Source organism: Vespa crabro, chromosome 4 (assembly GCF_910589235.1).
Source record: "Vespa crabro chromosome 4, iyVesCrab1.2, whole genome shotgun sequence".
NCBI lineage: Eukaryota > Metazoa > Arthropoda > Insecta > Hymenoptera > Vespidae > Vespa > Vespa crabro.
The window spans coordinates 8,823,338-8,847,961 of record NC_060958.1 but is presented as its reverse complement, the minus strand read 5'-3'; the positions used below and the strand labels follow the sequence as shown (position 1 = coordinate 8,847,961).

General features: G+C 40.2%; 1 protein-coding gene across 5 annotated transcripts in view; it reads right to left on the bottom strand.

The window, feature by feature from the left end:
* Positions 1-21,725, bottom strand: part of LOC124423660 — a 28,981-nt gene extending 7,256 nt beyond the window's left edge. The window contains exons 1-2 of one of the 5 annotated variants that reach the window (XM_046961645.1): positions 15,280-16,347; positions 11,347-11,540 (exon numbers count right to left, since the gene is read on the bottom strand). Coding sequence is in view for 3 of the 5 variants with exons in the window: in XM_046961641.1 (XP_046817597.1) it covers positions 20,575-20,704 (130 nt within the window). In the remaining 2 variants the exon portion in view is untranslated. Of the gene's footprint in view, positions 1-141; positions 417-11,346; positions 11,541-15,277; positions 16,348-20,574 lie in introns of those variants that run through there. The other 4 variants (XM_046961643.1, XM_046961641.1, XM_046961642.1 and 1 more) reach the window with 4 other exon arrangements.
* Between the last annotated feature and the right edge of the window lie 2,899 nt (positions 21,726-24,624).

The following is a 24,624-nucleotide window of genomic DNA, read 5'->3' as shown; positions in this document are numbered from 1 at the left end:
TATTCTTTTTTATCTTCCCGCTCCTCTCACTCTCTCTCTTTCTCTCTTTCTCTCCCTCTCTCTCTCTCATTCTTTCTCGTTTATACGAAACGTCCGTCCATCGACTTAGCTTAGCTATCTCTTGCACCTAAGTACTCTTACCTTCGATAAAGAAGTTATTGCCGTATTGCAACGTTAATCGTACACTGCGTCTAATCGAATCTGTCGAGAGTTACGAAATTCGTCTGATCCAGAAAAATCTGATTACTTAGCCACCGTTCTTAGTTGACTCACTCACTTGGTTGGGAAAAATAAAGAAAAAGAAAGAATGAAAGAAAGAAAGAAAGACGGACAGACAGACAGACAGACAGACAGACAGACAGATAAAGATTTGTTCTCGCGCCGGTAACGGAAAATTCTAACGATTTATTGCTACAACAGTCGGCCGTAGTATAAGATTTATAGATCAGTCTATGTCATTAAAAATGTTGTACGGATGTACATATGTATATGTATGTAGAATAACGTCGTTGAAAGAGAATAAGAGGAAGAGAAAAAGGAATGAAAGAAAAAGAAAAAAGAAAAAGAAGAAGAAGAAAGGTAGATTCCCTTTTTTCTCTCTCTCTTTTTTGAAACCGATGAACGAAGATTGTTGGTTTTGAGTTGGTTCTCATCGATAGCTCGAGGCCCTAGCAGCATTGCTTTCTGTTTTCTGGGAACGAATGCGGCTTACTCGCCGCATCGGGAGTAACGATCGCGTGGTGATTAGACTCCGCCTTCGCTTTCTTCGAGAAAAAGAAAAAGAGAGAGAGAGAGAGACAGAAGAGGGAGAGAGAGAGAGAGAGAGAGAGAGAGAGAGAGAGATTGATATAATAATGTGAGAGCTTCTTAACATCAATCATTTTAACAACAAATCGTTAACACTGTATTATTGTATCGTAGGTAAGATAAAATAATTAATGAAATTATCATCGACGAACGACGAAACAAAACGCAATTCGAACTCAGATACCAGAAGCTTGATTTATTTATTTATTTATTTATTTTTTTTTTTTTTTTTTTTTTAATTATTTTGTTATTATTTTTATTTTTTAGAAACAAAAGACAATCGACAATCGTCGATAGAGAAAAATTTAGATGAAGAATAAGTATCTACGAGTGGAAGAAAAGAAGAAAAAAAGGGAAGAGAAAAGAAAAGAAAAGAAAAGAAAAGAAAGAAATAAGAGAATGAAAAATGAACGAGAAGAAAGAACGTTTCGATGGAGCTCACAAAAGTGCGCTCACGCACGCCCCGAGGAGATGCACTCGCTATTTCAAAATGACACACGGATCCGAAACACGCACTCCCGGCTTTTGCTTGCTCGTTCACGTCCATTTTACACGCACGAGTAGATCGTCGTTGGAATATACCTATTTCTCTTTTTCTCTTTTCTTTCACGGGGATCGACGAGGATGCGTCTACAAAGGTATGTGGGACGCGTTCTGCCACGTGACGTCGTTCTCGCGAGTATGTTCGCGTCCACGCAAAACTTGTGAAGAACTTACAGAATGGATCATCCTTTTCCTCCTCCTCCTTCTCCACCTCCTCCTCCACCTTCTCCTCCTTCTTCTCCTCTTCATCTTCCAACCTTCTCCTTTTCCTCCCTCGTTTGTGCACACCTACGACACATTTACGCCAGAAGGAAGAAAAGGATATGCGGAGGAGTTTTCGATGCACGTGCTAAGACCAGAAGGACGAGTCCCGGAAGAATGACGCATAGAGGCGTCGTCCTTCTTCTTTCGTTTTTTTTTTTTTTATTTTTCTTTTCTTTTCTTTTTTTTTTTTCTTTCTTTCATTTCTTCCCTCCGAAGTGAAATGAGAGAAAGTTCTTCTTTACACGCGAGTTTATTTTTTCGATATCTGTCAAGTGATTACCACGATGTTAATCTTGATAACGATTATCTTCGAAGATAAATATTAAATTAATTTAATTAATTGCCTTTATCATCGTTATTCCATTTAAGAATATTTATGTTCAATTTTATTAATTTTAATGAAATTGACCGATGAGATTTTAATTTTCCAAAATAAATTATATAATCCTGCAATATCGTTTTCTACCTTCCGCTAACCGGAGACTTTAACGCTTCCGTTCAGGGATGCTCCGTTGGTGGTCCATGACGTCACGGATCCACCAAACGGATCAAACTGATCTGATGAGGATTAAAACTTCGCCTGGATTTTTTCTTCTTTGGTCACACATTAACTCGTAATACGTTATAGAGGGTCGTGCGTGTTAATTTGTATTTCTCACCCCGTTTATTTCGAGGAGAAACTCCATGGAAAGTTGGCTTCGAGCCGTAACGACGATATGGATCACTGATGTCATACTGACGTCATCCATCGTTTATATCCAGAGGTGACAGCCTACCGTCGGCATCGGCGCAAGAGCTGATCGCGTACGACGGCTCTCTCCATCTCTCTCTCTCTCTCTCTCTCTCTCTCTACAGTTTTATGTAGAAAGGGAGAGAAGGAGAGGAGGTGTCAGGGCAAAGGAATGCGCGCACGATCAGTACCGCGTTCAATGTCATCGTCGATTACGTTCCAACGATCGAACGTCGATCGTATCTTTCTTGGTAGATTCGCCGACGATAGATACATCAACTTTCTTCCACCATTGCGAAATTAATCTTTGGAAGTAACGTATGACGGATACGCATAAATAAAATCGATGGTGAATGGCATGATCAAAAGTTTTCAAAAGCACGGGAGCACGAGAAAGGTGGTGATGATTCAATACAGCAACCATCGAGCTTTCTCTCGCACGTCGTCCACGCGCCTGACCTCGGGAGGTTGCTTCGAAGTTGTCTTTCGCTATAGATCGCCTCCTTTCATGTTTATATGTGTAAAATGTATTATGCGCGTCGCGTATGCTCATTGAATCGAACGAACTCAGACAAGGTAGATACATCTGTCACTTAAGCGAGCCGCTTAACCAAAAGCAATTTTCGTTAAATTAAGAGACACGCTCGATCCGATGGACGCCTCGTAAATACGTTTTATCGAACGATAAAATCGATCGAGCGACGCGATAAAAACTATAGCGGCAAAATATTCTCTTCCTTCATGAGCACGCTCAAGAAGAGAACGAGTAGATATATTGGATACAGATTTAATATCTACGAGTATGTAGATTGTAAGTATCTTTGCACCATGTAATATATAAGAAATAGAGACGTAGTAAACGTGCTCGTACGACTAGTCATTGATATTTACGTATACCGCGAAGAGATCGCGACGTAGAGAAGAAGAAAGGAAGACAGAAGAAAAGAGAAAGAGAAAGAGAACTCGGTGCGTATTTACAAAAGAGAAAAATAGATTATGCAAACGATTGTGAAATTACCCCGTTCGGTGCAATAAAACGGGATGAAAGGAGCATTGTGATTAATGGTCAGTATATTATACATTATTCATTATACGCATTCCTATCGGTCTGGTTCTTGGCGACGAGCGATCTCTCGCGAACGCGAACACGCCTTTCGAAGGATGCGGGGGTAAATACCTGCATTAGTGAGCGTAAGGCGAATGACTTCGCAAAAGGTTACTGGTTTTTGGACGTTATCGATTCAGCGAGACGGTGAAAGCGATTCTTAACGACTGTCAATGCGAATAAAGAGAAAGAGAAAAGAGAAAGAGAAAGATCAATTAATTATTTTATTACGATTTTCTTACAACATATAATGTCGAGCAATAAACGGCGTACATAAGTTTAAACCAATAACGAGCTTGTTCTCGCTAGACGAAGTAAATTGGAGATAAATGATCATTTTGAATGATAAACGTGAAGAAAGATAAAGTCGTACGGTAGCGTATTGCACGTTAACTGTCCCTTTCGGTTCCGACAAATGTATGCAAAATTTCTCTTGGGAGAAAGATCGCGCCGGGATACGGGGAGATCGATACTCGTAAATGCGATAGCTTGAAATATACGATTAAATACACGGCACTGTTCGGGTTTAAAGAGCCGAACACAAGCCGTAGACTTTAACAACCAAACTCTACTCCTACCTGCGAAGAAATGTTTTGCCCGCGAAGAATGCAGTGAACATCGTGCGACTAACGGCAGGCGGTCCCCATTCTCGAAGGAACATAAAATTGAACTCTCGTGCCGCGGCTTATAAAGCCCTTTACGACGATGATCTCGCGCACGTAGTACGTATACAGAGACGTCAGTGAGATCTTTGGACGATTCCAGACAGAAAGAGGGAGAGAGAGAGAGAGAGAGAGAGAGAGAGAGAGAGAGAGAAAGAGAAAGAGAGATTCGTCGCGTACCACGCCTCGTCGTCGTCCCTTTCGGCCCTTTACGATTATCTCGCATTGTGAGCCACGATAACGGCTTCGACCTCGGGTAATAAAGTACGCGAGTTCTGTCATCGCCCTGTACACGGCCTACGTCCTTTTCTCTTCTTTCTTCCATTTATCTTTTCTCGTAAGAGACGTACGTACGTACGTACGTACCATTCGAATACGATATTACTTACTGAATATCGAAGGTGTTACGAGTTTCGATTTGCTTCCGGTTAGACTTACAAGAATATTGATAGGATATATTTATAGGTATTGAGTATAGTAATAATAATTCAAAAGTTTTTGCTACGAATGGTCATAGTAAAGCATTGCAATCGAAATGATCTAAAAGATTATGTTAACAAGGGACCAGAATTGAAGACATTGATAAAGAAGAAAAGAAATGAGACTGAAAGAAAGAGAAAGAAAAAAGATAAAGAAATAGACAGACAGAGAGAGAGAGAGAGAGAGAGAATAGATGAGGAGCACGTGGTCTCGCAAACGTACGCGCGAGCGTGTTTTGCGTGGCCACTCGCGTGTCAGTCCGATCGTTGAACCGGCTCGCAACAATCGTACTGAATCAAAGTTGTCGGTGGTCAGGCACCAAGAGACCTGGCCCGCTCCACCCACGATCCGTTGTACGAAGCGAATATACGTAGAGATGCGTGAGTTTCTATGTGTATGGTGGTTGCCTATATTCGTGTAGGTAGGTAGTATGTATGAGTGTGCGTGTGCGTCGCGGGGGAACGGTCCGATACGTTCCAATGATTCGACATACGACGAAACACGTCGATCTTGATTTTGTCTCTCTCTCTCTCTCTTTCTCTCTCTCTCTCTCTCTCTCTCTCTCTCTCTCTCTCTCTCTTTCTTTCTCACTTATAACGTATCTACGAGTTTCTATCGCGAGACGACGCGCGAAACGATCGTGTCTCGATCGACTTGACCCTATCAACGACGATTTATTCGACTTCTCTTAGGCGATATCGATTTCTACACGTTCGTTTGCCACCTTAGTAAAACCAGTTTGTTCGAAATTGAAGATGGTATCGTATATTCCGTGAATAATTTCTAAGATAAAATCTTAAAGATTAGATTTTTAATAATATAACGAAAATGATCCCAGTACGAATTCTCTTTGTCGTCTATATATAATATATATATATATATATATATATATATATATATATATATATATATATATATTATATATATATATATATATATAGGTTTTATATTCGCACAGGTTTTACTTATTTCACATGAGCCTCTTATCATGGAGTTTAATTAATTAATGATTTGACCCTTTTTCCGCACGACATTAACTCCTATCAATGAAAAGTCGAATAATAATCGTAAGGAAAAAGGAGAGAAAGAAAGGAAAGGGAAGGAAAAAAGAAAAAAAAAGAAAAAAAAAGAAAAAGAAGAAAAAAACGAAAAACAAAAAAAAAGAAAAAAAGAAAATAGATAGGTGTTCTTTAGCTTCGCAAGCGAGGCTAAAAGGTTCTTATCTATTTTAAAAATACGTGACTTTTTATCAAAGAAAAATATACTTTAACCTACGTGTACCGCGAGTCGTGCTTTCCCACGATGTTTAACCTATATAACGAGGATATCTAATAAACCTCGATATTTTAATTAATGTACAAAACTACGAGCTAAATATAGAAAGAACTTTAATATCCTAATACCTCTTAGCCTCTCAATGTCCTATCAATGCTGTTTTATTACGATTCGAATGTACGATACAATTAAAGTGTCTCGGAAATAAAGATCATCAACGAAGTAAATAAACAAAAAAAAAGGAAAGAGAAAAAAAAAAGAAATAAGGAAAGAAAACTTATCAATCCTTGTTTTATGACTCTCCTTCGTCTCTCGTTGATGCGTGTACATCGAAGAATTCTCGTTTATCTACGAAATAAACCACTCGTTATATCTACTACTTGCTCGCACCTGATATTCTCTCGAGGGCGAGGGTAGAAGAATAGAGAAAGAGGAAGAAAGAGAGAGAGAGAGAGAGAGAGATTCAAGGGATCGATCGATCGCCGTGTATCACCATGGTTATATATTACGAACTACTCGTACGTTTACAATGCACACCTACACATATACGCACACGTGTAAGGGAACCGCGTGCATCGGCATGAATGAACGCATCGCTCATTGCGCACGAGAGCCCCGAGGTAAAGAATAGCAATCGAGGGAAGGATGGATGGCGTCAGGTGGCCAAAGAGAAAGAGAAAGATACTGCTCCTGGCAACTTCGGTAATTGGCCGGACGGCTTTTAAAATCAACACACCCCGGGCTAAAAGGGATTCTCTCTCTACCCTCCCCTATCTATCGTTCTTCTCAACTTAAAGATTTTCGCTCGTTCGAATAACTAACTGTTCGTCGTCATTCGTCATCATCGTTATATACTCGATATATTTATACGATGTCGCTTTCGAAAAGACGGAAATCTTTATTGGCATCGCCAAGGACGCGTATCGGTTTTCCAACACCTACGCGTATTAATTCTCACCTTACTCGGTGTTCTGGTTTCGTCGAAGAAAATAAAAAAAAAAACAAAAAAAAAAAAAAAAGAAAAAAAAGCGAGAAAACGAATGAAGTAAAGTAAAATAAGATCAAAAAAAAAAAAAAAGGGAAAAAAAGAAAAAGGCAAGACAAAAAAAAAATTGAAAAGACAAAATCATTGATTTCGAATCGATAGAAAAATCTTCGAATCTATTTGTATCTATATAAATAAGTATTTACATATATTAATCCTATATGTCTGTTAAGAGAATCGACAACACGAATAAGAATAGATTCCAAGTTGGAAATATAAATCAACTATGCTATGCGTCATCCTGCTTGCGACGCGACGTCGCGTACCGCGTGCTTGCGGTTTACTTCGGGGCACCGTAATTGCAGAACGTAGGTGGAGAGGAACGGAATACCGTGGTGTGCGGACTCGTCGTAAAGCTCGATTCACTATGGACCGTGAAATTTAAACATTGCCTCACTTTCTTCGTTGTACCACCCGCACCGCGTACGGACTTACACGATTCCACCCGCAGAACCGCGCAACGCTAATAAAACCAACGAAAGATTGGCCGGTTGCTTCTTCTTCTCTCGAAAGAAAGAAAAAGAAAAAGAAAGAGAAAGATAAAGAGAGAGAGAGAGAGAGAGAAAGAGAGAGATGTTTCGGCTTCTCGCGATTCGAGTATCTCGTCTACTTTACAACAACGAACTCGCGATATTTCTAACCGTACGATCTTACGAAAGTATCTTTGTTCGAGTTAGATTTTTCAATTGATCCGTGTAGATCTGTGAATCTGAGAATCCGTGGGATAAAGGAAAAGCCCGTCGTTTAGAAAATAACACCGTAATCGAGAGAAGGGGAGAGTATCTCACCTTGGAAAAAGGAAGGCGAGAACGAAACGCCAACACGCACTACTCTCTTTTTCTCCTCTTTCTATCTCTCTTTCTATCTCTCTTTCTCTCTCTTTCTCTCTCTCTCTCTCTCTCTCTATCTCTTTCTCTCTATTTCCTCGAATAGATAGAAAGAGAGATTTGCCGATACTGTTTAGCTTTCGTAAATCGGAGCAATTAGCGACTCGTTACGTATAAAGAAAACTCATGTGGTAATCCTAAATTATATTGCGTGGGGAATGTATTACCTCCTTCGTATCGGATTAAACGGCAAGAGTTTACTACGATCTCGTTCGATTCCGACATCGTGATCGACTATATGCGTGTATATATGTACGAAAGGAGAGAGAGAGAGAGAGAGAGAGAACGAACGTCTATACATCCTGCGTGTACATGAGAAAGAGAAAGAGACAAGAAAAAGAAGAAGAAGAAGAAGAAGACGAAGAATGAGAAGACGAAGAATAAAAAGAAGAAGAAGAAGAAGGAACAACGAAGAGAATCGACGCGAGCACGTTCCGCGAACAAGCGTAACATCGTTAATGCCCCTTAATAACTACACGCGTTCCGATAAATCCTACATGTCGTTACGATCCGTTTATCTCGTATTTATACCTCGTAAATGGCAACGAATCGGCATTTCGTATTTCTCCTTCGACGTAATGGCTCGAAACGGAGGAGACTCTTGGCGAGAGGAGCCGAAACAGCGCGTGCTTTTCTTCCTTTTATTTAGCGATCTGTGATCACCGATAAAAAGGGCGGCCGTGTTCGTCGTGGTATTATCGACGAGAAAGGAGCGAGCTAACTCGATTCTAATTAAACGAACGAACGAACGAACGAACGAACGAACAAATGTAAGTAAGTAAGTACGTATGTACGTAAGTGCTATATACGTATTTACGTACGAAGGAATATTTCGTTTCTCGCGTGTAACGCGAGGACGAATAAATTTTCGAAAGCGAAAGACTTTCCGAACGATTACTCGCAGACTTCGTTCGCGAGAGATCGAAAAACTGTGAGAGAAACAGCAACCGGTAGCGACTCCAAGGGAACTCGTCAGAAAACCAGACGGGAATGTATGAAACTGAATTTATCTCTGCGGCCCCGGTTTTACTACGGCCGGCAGCCTCCATAAGTCCCTCATTCTTTCTTTCTTTCTTTCTTTCTTTCTTTCTTTCTTTTTTACTTTTTTTTCTTTCTTTCGCACGAGCGAACGATTTACGTCGTCGTCGTCGTCGTCTCTCTCTCTCTCTCTCTCTCTCTCTCTCTCTCTCTTCTCTCTTTTATTTCTCTCTTTCTATCTCTCTGTCTTTGTCTCTTGTGTATCTCTATCTTTTTCACTTCTTTACTCTTTCTCTCGTAAGTAGTAGTAAGTGGACACCGATTAACAAATTGACGCAAAAAGTAACTCCGGTGCTTCATCAAGGTTTCTATCTACCTCTCGTCATTCGTCGTTGTCGAGGGACAACTTGTATAGCTGACGCCGTATAGACGACGCGACGTTCAGATCTCATGTGTGTCTCTCTCTCTCTCTCTCTCTCTCTCTCTCTCTCTCTTTCTCTCCTTTTCATCGAATCCTGTAACATCGCGTTTTTAAACTGCGACGATAAAGACGAACGATACGGAACGATTTCTTTTATTTCCAGTTATAGATCGCAACGACGATAAAATCATCGACGCGAAACTGTCTTCGCTTCGTTGGAAATCTAAATGGCCGACTTTGGCCTACAGGGAGACAATAAATGCCGCTTGAGAAACGATAAAATCCATGAGAAAGAGAGAGAAAGAAGGAGAGAGAGAGAGAGAGAGAGAGAGAGAGGTAACAGTTATTAGGATGAAAAACTTTAAATGGTACGATGAATGCGTGATCTAATTACGGGAAGTATGGACGTTAATGTGTCGGCAATCGGAATCTGAAATATATATATTTCATCGTCGCACGGGAAAGCTTTGACGCATTAACGATGAACGAAGGACGACTCGCAAGGTAACACGTAACGAATTCAATAATCATTAAGGTCCATTGGATATGTATAATTTTCATCCGATGACGTTTACGTTCTTTGATCAAGTACTGTCACGAAAGTGTTGGATGATAGTTCGAAGAAAATGCCAATGGCTATTAATGGGAAAATATAACGAAACTTACATAATTTCTCTTTTTCTTAATTCGAACGAGAACAAAGCAAAATAATACTATTCGATTCTTTTGAACTGTTACGAGATAGTTCGATCGACTTCGACCACTTTCGACCTTTCCACGATTATCCCGAATCATGCGGTATTTCGAATATCGCCTTGATATTTTCATCCCACGCTATAATATGTAAGTAACGTATCCGGTACGTAAAACCTTTTGAGATAACGATACAACGTGAAATTTAATGAGTAAGATCGGAGGTCGTAAAAGCTTCGAAATATCATCTAAAGTGTTACGGTTAGAAATGTCAGATGAGAGAAGTCTGTTCCTAAAAATAATTGAGAAATGTTTCGAAACAACAGAATGCGCGAACGTGGAAGCTAATAAGCCGTGTGAACGTTCGTTACGGGGAACGAAAGGATTCGAATATGTTCTTCTCGTCGACGCCCTTTCAAAGGGCACGTCGCGATCCTTCGATGTGTGGCACGGGGCCGGCACCACTCTGGGCGCTGGCATAATATTTTCATTTCACGCTGGAGTGCCCGCCTGTCCCATAATATGTCCGGTGAACCCTGCTGAACCCGAAACCACAGACAGAAAGAGAAAGAGAAAGAGTAAGAACATGTACGCGCGCGTCCAAGTCGCTTACGGACCTCGATCTTTTGCCCTTTCTTTTTTTTTTCTCTTTTTCTTTTTCCTTTTCTCTTTTCTTTTTTTTTCCCATTCCTTTTTTTATTTCTTTTTTTTTTTTCATTTCTTTTTATTTGCTTCGTAGGACGTAAGTCAGCCGGGCGACAACGAAAGGACGACGTAGGAAGAAACCCCTCCTTCAGAATGGGCTCCGCCGTCAAGGGCTCGGCTCGTCCTACGAGTATCCATCCTATACTCCTGCCAAAATATTCCTCTTCCTACGTCTTTCTTTTCTCTCATTTCTCTTATTCCAATACGATACGATATTTCCAATGTTAATTAAATACGCGATCGAATGAGAATATAAATCAGAACGTTCATCGAACGTTCGCCCCTAATCCACGTCGACTTTTTGATCCCTAATGATACTTGAAAACTCGTCCCGATCGCGGAGTGAAAGGGACGAAACAAAAACGAGACAAGGGACTCACAATCGGTACAATTTCGAGACTCGTTCGATAGCGATTCCCTTTCGAGCAATTCGATCGGGCCACGGATATGTAATTTTGTGTATCGCCAAATTGCCTCTCAACTTTCTCCCTCTACCAAAAGTTATAACTACTTCTCTTGTCTTTCTTCTTTTCTCTTTCCTCCCCTCCCCTTTCTATTCTCTCTCTTTCTTTCTCTCTCTCTCTCTCTCTCCTGTTAAGGTAAACGAACATACGGACGAAGGTACACGAACTTCTCTTCGGTCGCACGGTTTATCATTTCCCACGGCATACATTATTTCTCAGTATATCGACCCTCTTTGCTCTTCGTGAAGCCCTACTAGAACGATTAATCATCCTCAACGTGGTATTACCTTTATAATCGGAGTCTGGTTTCGTTTATCGACCACTCGGAGGAAATGCCCGTTCATTTTCTTTCAATTTTAAACACGAGGACTCGTAATGAACTCCTAAGAGAAAATATAATGGACCGAATTTTACTAGTTAAGGTTGTACTAGTTAACGATGGCCGAACGATAAAGTAACACTGCTGGTTTCAAACGTGGTGCTATAACAAAGTAAAGATGAGGAGAGATGAAAAATAAGGAGAAAAAAGAAAGAACAAAAAAGAAAGAAAGAAAGAAAGAAAGAAGAAAAGAAAAAGGAAGAAGGTTTGTCCTGACTGTTTGACTCCTCCTTCTTCCGCTCCTCTCCGCCTTCGCGAACGATCATCGGGGATCTTTTCCTTCGAACGAATATAAAAAGAGATAGCGGGAGAAAGAGAGAAAGAGAGAAAAAGAGAAAGAGAGAAAACAATCACGAAAACGTAAGATAGCGGACGCGACAAGACGACGAAGTCGTCATCTTTGTCGTTAACTCTCTCTCTCTCTCTCTCTCTCTCTCTCTCTCTCTTCTTTCTCTTTCGTCTTGTCTCGTGCTTTCAGCAACGAAAGACCACCTTCGGGGCGCACGAGTGTTTGATAAACCGGTTAAGGCCCGTCCCCGGATCTGTTTGCCTTTGGCTTTTGTAACTTTACTAGTGTTGTGACTCGACTCGCGAGAGGGACTCTACGCGGGACCAGAAAAAAAAAAGGGATCCGCGATGGTACCCCGAGCAAACAGTCCGTGTGTGTCCCGGACCAACAAGGCGTACGCACGCCTCTCTTTCTGCGACCCGCGTCGAACCCGACAACGATGACTGTCGATGGACACGCGGATGGAAAGCGGTCGGACTTTGCGTTTCTCGCGCCTTCCTACACCCACACGCCCTTTCCAACTACCCGACCCTTCTCGTCCCGATCCTCGGACAATATTCAAGATCGATATAGTTCTCATCGAAGAAAGAGAAAATTCGAAAAATTTCTTTCTCTAACTTTATCCTATGTTGTTCATTCACAGAGGATCAAACTTTTTCTTTTTTTTTTTATGCAATTTAAAGGGATGAAATGAAAAGAGAAGAAAAGTGAGAGAGAGAGAGAGAGAGAGAGAGAGAGAGAGAGAGAAAGAGAGAAGCGAGTGGGATGCGAGTCGGTCTCTTATCCAACCGCATCTGCCGCTGTAACGAGCGGTTGCGACGAATGTATTTGTCATGTTACCCGATGGAGAAATTCGATAACAATTCTTTTCGCTACGCGATTTCATTGTACCTATCTTCGTGTTTAAGTCCGTCGTTATCTCCTGACGATCTAAAAAGAAAAAAGAAGAAAAAGAAAAAAAGAAAAAAGAAAAGAGAGAAAAAGAAAAAGAAAAGTAAACCCCGTAGAAACAGTATTCGCGAACGGTCAATTCATTCTCCGGTCTGGGCTGTCAGTTACGGCCACATCGCGATTAGATTCATCAACATTCGCATTGCCAGGTTGAATGTTCTATGCTCTTGGCTATGCGTATACATATCTATCATTAAGTAGTTATTCATTTTCCCGATCGATAATAGGACTCGTCGAAAGCTATGGACATTCTAAATGTTCCATAATTTGTCTATCGTTTTAAATCAAATAAATGTTTATACGTCGAGACGACATCGAGAAAGAGTGGAAGGAGAAACGAGATAAGGGAAATAGGAGTCACAACAAAATCGAATTATCAGGCAGGAACGAATGAAGAGGAAATCTTAGACGATTGCGATCACACCCACCCACTTCGGTTCCTAGAGCGAAGCCAAATAAACACACAGGCGTGCTATCTCTCTGAGCCCTCCTCCACTGACTCAGTTTATTGCTTAGTCATTCGACCGCTAATTATTCCATATAAACGTCGATTATATAAATGAACGATCGACGAATAACGAAGCAAAATGAAACGACGTATCGTGATAATTTCTCGAACGGGAGATCTTTCGAGATAGTCGCTCTTATTACCGAACGAATACAGCCTGTATTTTTTTTTGTTATCTATATTTGAAAAAAAATGAAAAAAGAGAGAGAGAGAGAGAGAGAGAGAGAGTATTCTATTTGTAGATGGACGTGCGTTTCTCAAGATATTATTATTTCTTTTTTTTTATTTTTTTTTGTTTTTTTTTTGTTTTTTCGTAATAAGTATCCCATATATACGCGAAAGATCGAGCTTTCGAAGAACGATTTTGAAAACGATTTTTAAAAATTTTGTAAAATAAGATCGATAGAGATCGACGACGAGTCGTTCGCTACCGATATAACGTGTCTAATGAAATTCTTCAAATTATTGTGACATCATCGGCAAAGCATTCGCATATACGGTATTATGATGTCACCGATTATGATGATAGCCCGAATGCTTAAGCCGCTTATCGTAAGTGTATAACAATCATGAGTATGATTTCTTTTTCTTTTTTTGTTTCCATTCGAACGTAAGATTTCAAATATAACTTTTCGCATTTGGTTCGTGACTGACAATTATCAACTTACTTTTAATCATTAACATTGACAGGAACATCTTTCGCACGTAAACAAATTATACAGAATGTTCGTGAGATCACTTTTCGCGAGTGAACCTCCCGGTAAACTATGATTACCGCGAGCGCGCGCGCGACCGCAAAGATAATGTCGCGAGATAATAAATTATTTCGATCGTTCTAACCGACGGCTACGTTTAGTCAACAAGATTATCGTATAATTACAATCTAGGAAGTCGAGACCCGGTCCATGATCAGGAGACTGTTTCCAACGGTCCACCAAGCCGAAGGGTGGACGTCTAGACGAATGACCGTCGATCCTATCCCGACGAAAAATAAAGAAATGGATACTCTCTCTCTCTCTCTCTCTCTTTCTCTCTTATCTTTTTCTCTCTTCCAGGACCACATAGTCCTATTTTCGAATTAATGACACTCTCCGAAGATGATGCTACGAGATTGAAAAATCTGACCAATCGCAATTGCATTGTCTAACGTCGCTCGAATTCTTTCCAATAATCGATCGAACCTGAGAAACTTGTTAGACGGACGATTAGTTTTCTCTTCTTTCATTCTAATATATGCACTCATATAATATATTGAAAAATTATTTTAATAAATATATATCGTTTATAACGAAAAGTATATAAGCAAGATTGTTCGATTAATAAATTTCATTAAGACCGATTATTATATTGTTTATTTCTATTTATATCTATTGAAATCTTTCTACCGTCTTCTTATCTATTCTCGATCCTTCGAAAGAGTTAAAGAAATATCGACTTGCTAATTCACGGAACTCGATCAATAGAAACCGCGAGGGAAACGGTACTCGCAAGCCGTCGCATGGAATCCTCACGTGTCATTGCGTCATTAAAATACGTCCCAACGAAACTCGTTGTCGAACGTTGTCCGATTCCTCTTTTATTTTCCTTTTCTTTTTCATTTCTTTTTTCTTCTTTCTTTTTTTCTATTCTTTTTCTTTTTTTTCTCTATTTTTTTTCTCTTTTTCTCTCCCTTTGCTTTTACGTTTCTACGAAGACGATCTGTTGGACATGATTCGTCGCATTTTCACGCGAGGCTACGATCGAAAAACGAACAAATAAAATAACTATTCTATAACGGGAAGGATTTAATTTGAACGCATCGAAAGTGACTTCGCGGAAAAGTATTTCTTCTTTTTCTTTTTTTTTTTTCTCGATGACGTTGCAAAGAAAATTAGTGATATGTCTAAAGTAATCTCGAATGGATACGATAGGAAGAAGGATAAGAATTGAAAGGAAAGAGAGAGAGAGAAAGAGAGAGAGAGAAAGAGAGAGAGAGAAAGAAAAAAGAAAAAAGAAAAAGAACAAAAAACGGAGGAAAGGAAAAAGAAAAGAAAAAGAAAAGAGAGAGAGAGAGAGAGAAAGAAAATGAAAAGGATCTAGCAATGTACACACACCGCCTTAGTGTGGCAAGGGCGAACGCTGAGGCCATCAATAGCTCGAAGATCATCTCTTCCTCGTCCTCCTGCAGGAGATACTCCTGGGCTTCTCCCGGACGATCCAGCTCGTGTTCTGTGATCCACCACTCGCGCACTTCCGCCTCCCTTAATCGAGGGGGCAAGGGAGCCTCTACGTCGTCGTCGCGACGGCCGTCAACGAATGAACGCCTTTATTCTCTTTATACAAATGTAACACGCTATAACGCGTACTCGATTATATCAGACTACGATATAAAAAAAAAAAAAAGACTAAGAGAATAGACAACGGAACGAAAGAAAAAGGAAAAAAGAAAAGAAAAAGAAAAACGAGAAAATATCATCAATGGAAAGAATATGAGAGGACAATATCGAAAGAGGAAGAGAGAGATAGAGATAGAGATAGATAGATAGATAGATAGAGAATGAGAGAGAGAGAAAGAGAGAGAGAGAGAGAGGGGAAGAAAAAAGAAGAAATGTAATCAATGTAAATTATTGAGAAAACTAATAAGAACGAATTAAATTGATCGTCGATCAATAATGCGTCAGATCGACGTCAGAGTGACGTAACATCGCACCAGGAATCTCCACATGTCCGTGCAAATCTACAGTCAAATCTATTCCCACCGATAACAATAACAATAACAATAACAATAACAATAATAACGATAACGATAACGATAACAATAACAATAACAATAACAACAACAACAACAACAACAAAAATGATAATAACAACAATAACAATAACTAATGGTCCCTTTTCTTCCGTTCTTAATATAATCTCGAGGCGTCGCGACGCGGCCGACGCGATGAGACTCCGTTGACATTCGAGGCGCCCTTTGCGCACGCTCCTTTTCTTTTTTCCCTTTCTCTCTCTCTCTCTCCCTTTCTCTCGCTGTCCCGCGCGTACTTTCTTCCAAGCCGGGAGGGTATCGGCGCGGTTGACCATTCGGCTTGCCGATCTCGTGCTGACTGAGTGGCTCCCCCGACTTGCGACTCCCAGTTACTCGAGAGACTAGCTCGCTGCTTCTCTCTCTCTCTCTCTCTCTCTCTCTTTTTCTCTCTATCTATCTCTGTCTCTCTCTCTCTCTCTTACTCACCGTCCGTCTCTCTCTCTCTCTCTCTCTCTGTCTCTCTCTGTCTCTGTCTCTCTCTCTCTCTCTCGCACCTCGCCGCGCCTCAACTCGACTCGGCGGTGGTACCACCTCCTCCTCTTCCCTCCCTCTCCCCGCAAACCACCTCTCCGTCACCAGCCCACTCTACCTGACGCACCACACACCACTCTACTCCACGAACTCTTCTCTTTCCTCTCCTCTTTACTCTGCGCCGCGCCTCTACGAGCCAGTCTGTCTACCGTTCCTTCTTCTTCTTCTTCTTCTTTTTCTTCTTCATCTTCTTCTCTTCTTCCTCTCTTTCTTCTTCTTCTTCTTCTTCTTCTTCTACTTCTTCGTCGTCTTCGTCGTCGTCGTCGTCGTCGTCGTCGTCATCTCCGTCGTCGTTCGTAGTTCACTTCGTCGTTTCTTTCTCGTACACTGCTCCCGATGTTCATCCTTCTCGCCCCACTCCCTCGCTCCCCCCACCTGTTCTTGTACCACCCTCACGGCTTCCGCCGTACACGTAGGTGTACGGACTCGTTTCTCCTGTTCCTCCGGCGATTTCAATCCCGGATTCAACCCTTTTCGACCGACGGTAAAGTACAAGAAAAAAAGAGACGAAAAAAGAGAAGAAAAAAGAGATAAGAAGAAAGAAAAGAAACGAGAAGAGACGAGAGAGAGAGAGAGAGAGAGAGAGAGAGAGAGAGAGAGAGCGGAAGGAAGAGAAACGAACGTTGTACGAGCGTGAAATTGTTTGCAAACAATCGAAAGCTCTTCCTCAAGTGATACTGAAATATCTACTCGCTCTCCGTTTGTAATCGACAAGCGGGAGGAAACAAAAGAAAAAAAAAAAAAAAGAAAAAGGAAGAAAAGAAGAAGAGAGAAAACGGAAATGCTGATAGATCGTCGGATACGTCACCGATAAGATATTATTACGAGCCGAGATAACGTTCCGCCAAGTCAAAGACTGACGTTTCGTCAGAGCGACAATCAGATGATCACTCTTAATAATATCTCAGGTACATGTTTTAACAGTTAATAATAATAACAATAATAATAATAATAATAATAATAATAATAATAATAATAATAATAAAATGAAGAAAAAAAAAATTTTGTCGTGATGTCCCTTTAAGTATCGGAGACTGGTGATTGGGACATTAGTCCGACGATGGTTACCCGATGTAATCCCCATTAGCGCCGAGCAAATTATACGAATATTATGCGCTTACAAATTGGAAGCTCGCCCCGTGTCTCGACTAAGGAGCCAGAACGGTCGACAGGTTGCCACGATGGCGCACCTCGCTCCTGCAGGATTTTAATTTAACGACGTGCGCGAGCCGCCGTTCCTGCAAAGGGGATCGAATTACCCCCGCCAATTACGACGTCACGTCGTTAATTAACCCACCTCGCTCTGCCGCACGCTACCAGCCGGTCGGCCGATCTTCGGAAAGCGTTCAAAATGCGATGGATCTCGTTTGCTCACCGACGCCCAAAAATATGAGTACCATCCGTCCTCTTCTTTCTTCTTTTTCCTTTTTTATTTTTTGTTTGCTCTTTTTTCCTTTTTTTCTTTTTTTTTTTTCCTTTTATTCCCCTTCTTTTGCACTCCTCTCTTCCCGATTTTCCACAATCGTCTGATCTCGATCGTTATTTTCGTTCTTTACAAGATCATAATCTCGTAATAATCCATATAAAATTTATTACATTGTCGATCTTAATGTATTCGAAAGATCTTTTTAACGTCGACGTAACGCCGATTGAAATTTTTTTTAAACCTTCAGAAATTTCCTCTTCTTCTTAGCTTAGCCGCAGATCACGACTCGTATTTTCCGATAAGCATCTAGATACGATAAAAAAAAAAAAAAAAAAAAAAGAAAGAAAAAAAAACTCATCGGGATTTTCTCGCGAGGGATTCCCTCATAGTCGTTTTCGACGTCATCGACGACAACGACGACGATGACGACGACGACGACGATGTCGTCGCTGTTGTTATCGTCGTCGTTGTTGTCGATCGATTACGTAAAACTAAACACGACGTCGAGAGGTGCGAAATCTTGAGACGATTCAAGTTAGCGAGAAAATGGAAAATCCTGGTCACGCTAGGTTAACTCGACGAGGATCTCCAAGCTGAATCTACGGTGAATTATTTTTTCGCGAGTCATCTAAACGGAAGTACGATTAGCGTCAAGCCGCGTCCGTCTCGAATACGGTCCTTGGCTTTCATAGATATTTTTTTTTTTTCGGCTTTGGGAACATCCTTCGTCAGTCTTCAGAACTCCGTGATTCCGCGTACTTTTTCTCCCTTTCTCCCTCTTTCCTTTCACTTCCCCCTCGATCCGTCCCACCCACCGTCACCGCCCTCTCTCTTTCTCTCTCTCTCTCTCTCTCTTTATCTCTCTCTTTCTCTTGAATGCATCCTTTCTAACGTGATCACGCCATTTCTAAAGTACTCTGGTGCTATTATATTAACGAACTTTCGGTGAAGTCCTTCCCTCGATTTCCATTTAACTTTCGATACTCAGAATCGCGATTGACGTTTTTAACGAACGAGTAGGCGAACTTAATTAACTTAGCACCCTCGCTGTGTAAGCGAATGCGTTCTCTTCGCTTCAACCTGTGCACCCACGCGCACTTGGTGAAGTTTCAGGAACAAATCTGTACGTATCTTTCGAAACGACGACAATGTTTTCGCGCGTTGCACGGTTGAAAAACTTTTGCATTGAGATAACGGACGATACACGGACTAGTAACAAGTGGCATAATCGGGGCGCCACAAAGATGAATCATAGCGATAACTATTTGACTTGAGAGCGTTGCTTCGTTATGAAATCATCGATTTTGTTCCCGCAAAGATCTCTCGATATTTCTTTTGGAAGTGACGTAATTCATTGTCGCGTTTCAATATAAATTTTCTTTAGAGAATCTGTACGACTTTTTTTTTTCTTTTTTTTTTTCTTCTTTTCATTTTTTTGTTTTTTTTTTTTTTTATCTTTAGAAATCTATACGCGACATATTTAAACTTTCTTCCCTTCTTCTTCTTCTTCTTCTTCTTCTTCTTTTGTTTTCTTTTTTTTTTCTTCGTTTTCTTTTCTTAATCTTAGAAAAGTAATAGTAATAATAATAGTAGTAATAGTAAGGAAAATTATTTTTGCGGTACGTCGTTCGATAAAGACTCCGACGATGAAACAAGAAAGAGAGGAGATGTGAATCTCATCAAGTAGGAGTTACGAGTGGTCGTGGCACGAGCGATTTGCCACGCAGAGGCGAAGGAAGAAGAAAAATAAGGCGAAGACGAAGAAGACGAAGAGGACGAAGAAGATGAAGAAGAAGAAGAAGAAGAAGAAGAATAAGTAAAAGAAGAGAAGAAGTAAAAGGAGAAGGAGTAGGGAACCCTTGAAAATCCATTAGTTCCGTTAACGATAAAGATCGGAATCAAGCAACCACCCCGAAGAGGTATCGCAAAGGATTGCAAAAAGTTGTGCGACGACTACCGAGGATGAAGCGAACTGAAACGTCGTCAAAGGGGAGAAAGGAGATCACGGTAAAAGGGACAAAGTTTTGATACGAGGTGCAAATAAAGATGTAACAGCCGTAGGAGCGGCTAGAGTTCGAGTTAATTTTATCCGCGGACGATGGCTCGTGGATACAAAAAAATCGATGAAAGGTTCTCATCGGAAAAGTGTACTAACCGCTAACTGCACGGTCTCCTTTAATCCACCTGTTCGTAGCTTTATAGCTTCCAACCGACGTAAGTAAAGTACTTCAGATACACGAAATGAATCGCAAATGATGCGGAATCAATATACCAATTAGTTATTAACGTAACTTTAAATTTAAAACTAAACATAATCGAAATCGAACGTGTCGATTTGATAGGGGCGTATGGATGAGGAGGGCGGGGATGGGTAAAACAAGAAAAGAAAATAATAATGTACATTAAGGGAGATAGGAGAGAAATAAGCAAAAAACCAAAAAAAAAAAAAAAAGGAGGAAAAAAGAAGAAAAACAACAAACAAAAACGAAAGAATAAGAAACGAAAGAAAAGAGTGTAAAGAGAGAAAAAGACACAGAGCAAAATAAAAAAAAAAAAAAAGAAAAAAAAAAGGAAAAGAAAAAAGAAATTAAAAAAATTAAATGAGAAAAAAAAAGAAAATATCATTTGGATCATTGGCCTTACCCACTCGCATTCTCCGTAAGATAGATGAGTCCAAGCTTGCTCGTAGCCAATATCCTTCTCCCTTTTCGAGTATCCTCTCTCTCTCTCCACGATGTAATCCACTCGTAGTAGAGAGATACACGGCGCACATGCACGCACGCGCGTGTTCGCACGCAAACTCGAAAAGCAGGTCAGCACAAGCAAGAGAAGTACGATATAGGCAGGAGAGAAGGGCTCTCTCTGCGTTCTCTTTCTATCTCGTATATCTCGTATATATCGTAGCGCACGCTCCGTAAAGATACACCTCCTCTCTTGCCTCTTCGTCGTCGGTAGTCTTGGTTGTCGTTGTATCGTTACGTCGTCCTCGTCGTTGTTGTTGTCGTTGGTGGTGACGGCGACGGCGGCGGTGGCGATGGTGGTGATGATGATGACGGTGGCTGTGATGACGGCGGCGGTGGCGGCGGTGGCGGTGGCGGTGACGGCGGCGGCAGTAGCGTCGTTGTCGTCGTCGTCGTCGTCGTAGTTATCGTCGTCGTCGTCGACGTCTCGTGCGTATACCGGATTAATGAATGACTAGACACCGGCGTGGAACTATGAATGAACTCTCGCATAGCACTAGAGTACTATATAACCGTGCACATTGTGGGCGTCCGCCGGCTGCTCTCTCTCTCCCTCTCGACCAATGAGATTCACTCTTGGTGACTTGCACGCGGTCTAATACGATTACGTCGCGATTTAACTCCGTTCTAACCTTTTCTCCGAAATTTTAATTTATTCCCCCCTCGTTTTTTCCCTTTTCATATTCTCATCGCTTCTCTCTCTCTCTCTCTCTCTCTCTCTCTCTCGTCTTTTTCTTTCTTATCTTTCCATGCAAAACTTTCCTATGCAAAAACAAACCGAACGACGATTTATCTATAAACCCTTTCCATATTACCCATTAAAAAATCTAAGAACTAATAGGCACGACAATGTATGGATAAACCATTCGCATAATTTAACTATAAACCATAACTCTTCCGTTTTTCCACTCCTTATTTTTTCTTCTTCTTTTTCTTTTTCTTTCTTTTTTCTTTTTTTTTCTTTCTTTTTCTTTTTTATACGTCTATGACGTTCGACGTATTCGACGAAATGACGTGCCAATCTAAGCGTAAAATCTCCGACTAGCCGAGTGTCGAGACATCGTGCCGACGTAGACCAGCCTCCTCGGACAATTTCTGATATCGTCGTGCTGTAAAAAAAAGAGCAACACCCTCACACGCGACACAAACTCTTTTTTCTCCTTTCCTTTTTTCTTCCTTTTTTTTCTTTTCTTTCTTTTTCTTTTTTTTTTTCTTTTTTTTTTTTTTTTTTTTTTTTTTTTTTTTTCTTCATCGCGATCTAATCTCGCGTGAATCATAGTACCGTCGGTGTCGTTACGAACTCCCAGTAATACCATATCTCTATCTCTTTCTTTCTCTTTCTCTTTCTTCATTTTGTATTTTTCTTCTTTTCGCTCTTTCTCTCTCTCTCTCTCTTCCTCTTTCTCTTTCTCTCTCTCTCTCTCTCTCTCTATATATATATATATATATATATATATATATATATATATATATTTAATTTTTTCTCTTTTTCTATCAATTACATCACATTGATCATAATGTGCCAACTAACTCGTTAAAAAAAAGCTTACGAGTACGTCATCGATCACAATCGCGATAACGATTACGAGTGTCTCGTGCAAGCACCAATTCAATAAATGATCTGATTGAACTTTGGAACTTATGTGTTGTATGTATCTATATGTACGAATTTTTCTGAAATTCAAAAAATAATCACTGCTCGGTCTGAAAAAATTCGATGACAAATAACGATACGCCATAAACCGTTAATAAGATATGTTAAATGACAATATATATATATATATATATATATATAAATACCAGATATGTATCCATATTAATTAACCTGTTCGATGGAGAATTTTACGAAGCTTTTTATACTTGCCTATGAAACAACTGATCGTAAATTAATACGGAAATGAAAACGTCGCGTACATATCGAATGATGTCGAACGATTATTAAATCTATCCTGATTCAATAATTAAATATCGATTTGATAATTAGCAACAAGCATATGATTTTGCCGATAGTTCTGTCAAAAAAAAAAAAAAAAAAAAAAAGAAAGAAAGGAAAAAGAAAAAGAAAAAAAAGGAAAAAAGAAAAAAAAAAAAAAGTAAAAGGAAACAAAAAAAATTATAGAATATTAACGATCAACGTGTCCTATACAATGACATAGAAATAAAATCATCGATATTATTAATCAAATTTATGTAAATTATTTGTTACTTCCGGTAGATTTCGTTCGAACGAATAATAGTTATTGAATGTTTATTATCTCTTTGGATATGTTCGATTTCGAACGATTCAACCGATCTCTACGTAGGTGGCAAATACAGACGACCCGTGAGAAAAGTCGTTTGTAGCTTTCACGCCCTGAAAAGAGTATTTTCCCAGCATAGCTGATTTTCTACTCTCTCCCACTTTTCTCTCTCTCTCTCTCTCTCTCACACACACATACATACATATATATATATATATATATATATATATATACTCTTTCATTCCCTCTCTCTTTCTCTCTTACGTCTCAAAAGAAAACAATGTCGACGAATTCGGTGAATGATGCGTCGAAACCGTGAAACGATCTTTTTCTTCTCCCTTTCCTACGTTCTCTTCTACCTTTTCTCGCGACGGCGATGTCGGTGTAGCCCGTTAGAAGAGCGGTTTTCGAGCTGCGCCGAAGCAGAAAGAAAAAGACCGACTAACATACATAAGAAGACGAAGACGAAGACAAGGACGAGGACGTGAACGAGAATGAGAACGAGGAAGGAGAATGAGTCGAGTTCAGCTAAGAAGTACAGAGCGTATAGTAGTAGAAAGGAAATGCGTGCGAACCGAGGAAGATGAAGCCGATCGGTTGGTCGGTTTCTCTCAAACGCATCCTCCCTTATCTGATCTGCGCTCTCCACCGCTGCATGGGCATAGGATATATAATAAAGGGACACACTACCGATCGCGCGTTGTCAAAGTCTATCCCAAAAGCAAATCTCTTCTCGAAGAAGACTGGGCCTTCCCCCCCGTCGTGAGACTCTCGGTCCATTGTTGTTGCTCGCGTACCTTTCTCTACCTTCTAAGAAAAAACACCGATCGAGCCGCTATAACTTATTAATATCCGAAGGAAAGTCATCTCTTTCTCTCTCTCTCTCTCTCTCTCTCTTTTCTCTCTCTTTTTCTTCTCTTTTTCTCTATTTCTCTTTTCGTCGGGACAGCCTTTTTGGTATACCGACGTAGGCAAATCCTGGCGAAAGAATGAATATTTTAAAATTTCCGCGTTTATCCCGTGGGAACGAAATCGGCTTTTCGAATGTTGAAAATTGTTTGTCAAGAATCGGAATAATACGAGAAAAAGAATCGGAGACAGGTGGCGGGATTATCGTTTTCTAAGAAAAATCTTCGCGACGAAATTCCGCACGAGTTATTTCACCGTTTCTACCCTTTTCTTCTTCATCGTGTAATTACGAGCGTGCGTGCTCGTGAACGAAGAAAGAACAGAAAAAGAAAAGTATTAAGGAGGAGGAGGAGGAGGAGGAGGAGGAGGAGGAGGAGGAGTAAGAGAAGGAGGAAAGAAAGAACATGATTTATTGTACCATGGACACGGCTTTTATGAGTATTGAAACGAGAACGATATAGTATGAGAAGATACGCGCATAAGCGTAAAATATATTTTTCTTCTCGATCACTATAGTTAAAGGGGTGGATCACGAGTGAAAGAAGAAAAAAAGAAGAAAAAAAAAAAAAAAAAATAAGAAAAGAGAAACTTATTACAAAAATTATTGACAATAATTCGATCATTGGATCAAATCTCGACGATATAATTGAATAACATTATCTTTCGATCCTTTACAAATCACGTCGCTCGATAATAAAAAAAAGAAAAGAAAAGAAGAAGAAACGAAAAGATACGATATATCTTTAGATCGATATGATATCGATCTATCTGTCGATTAGATATCGATAGGTCATTGTTTTTCG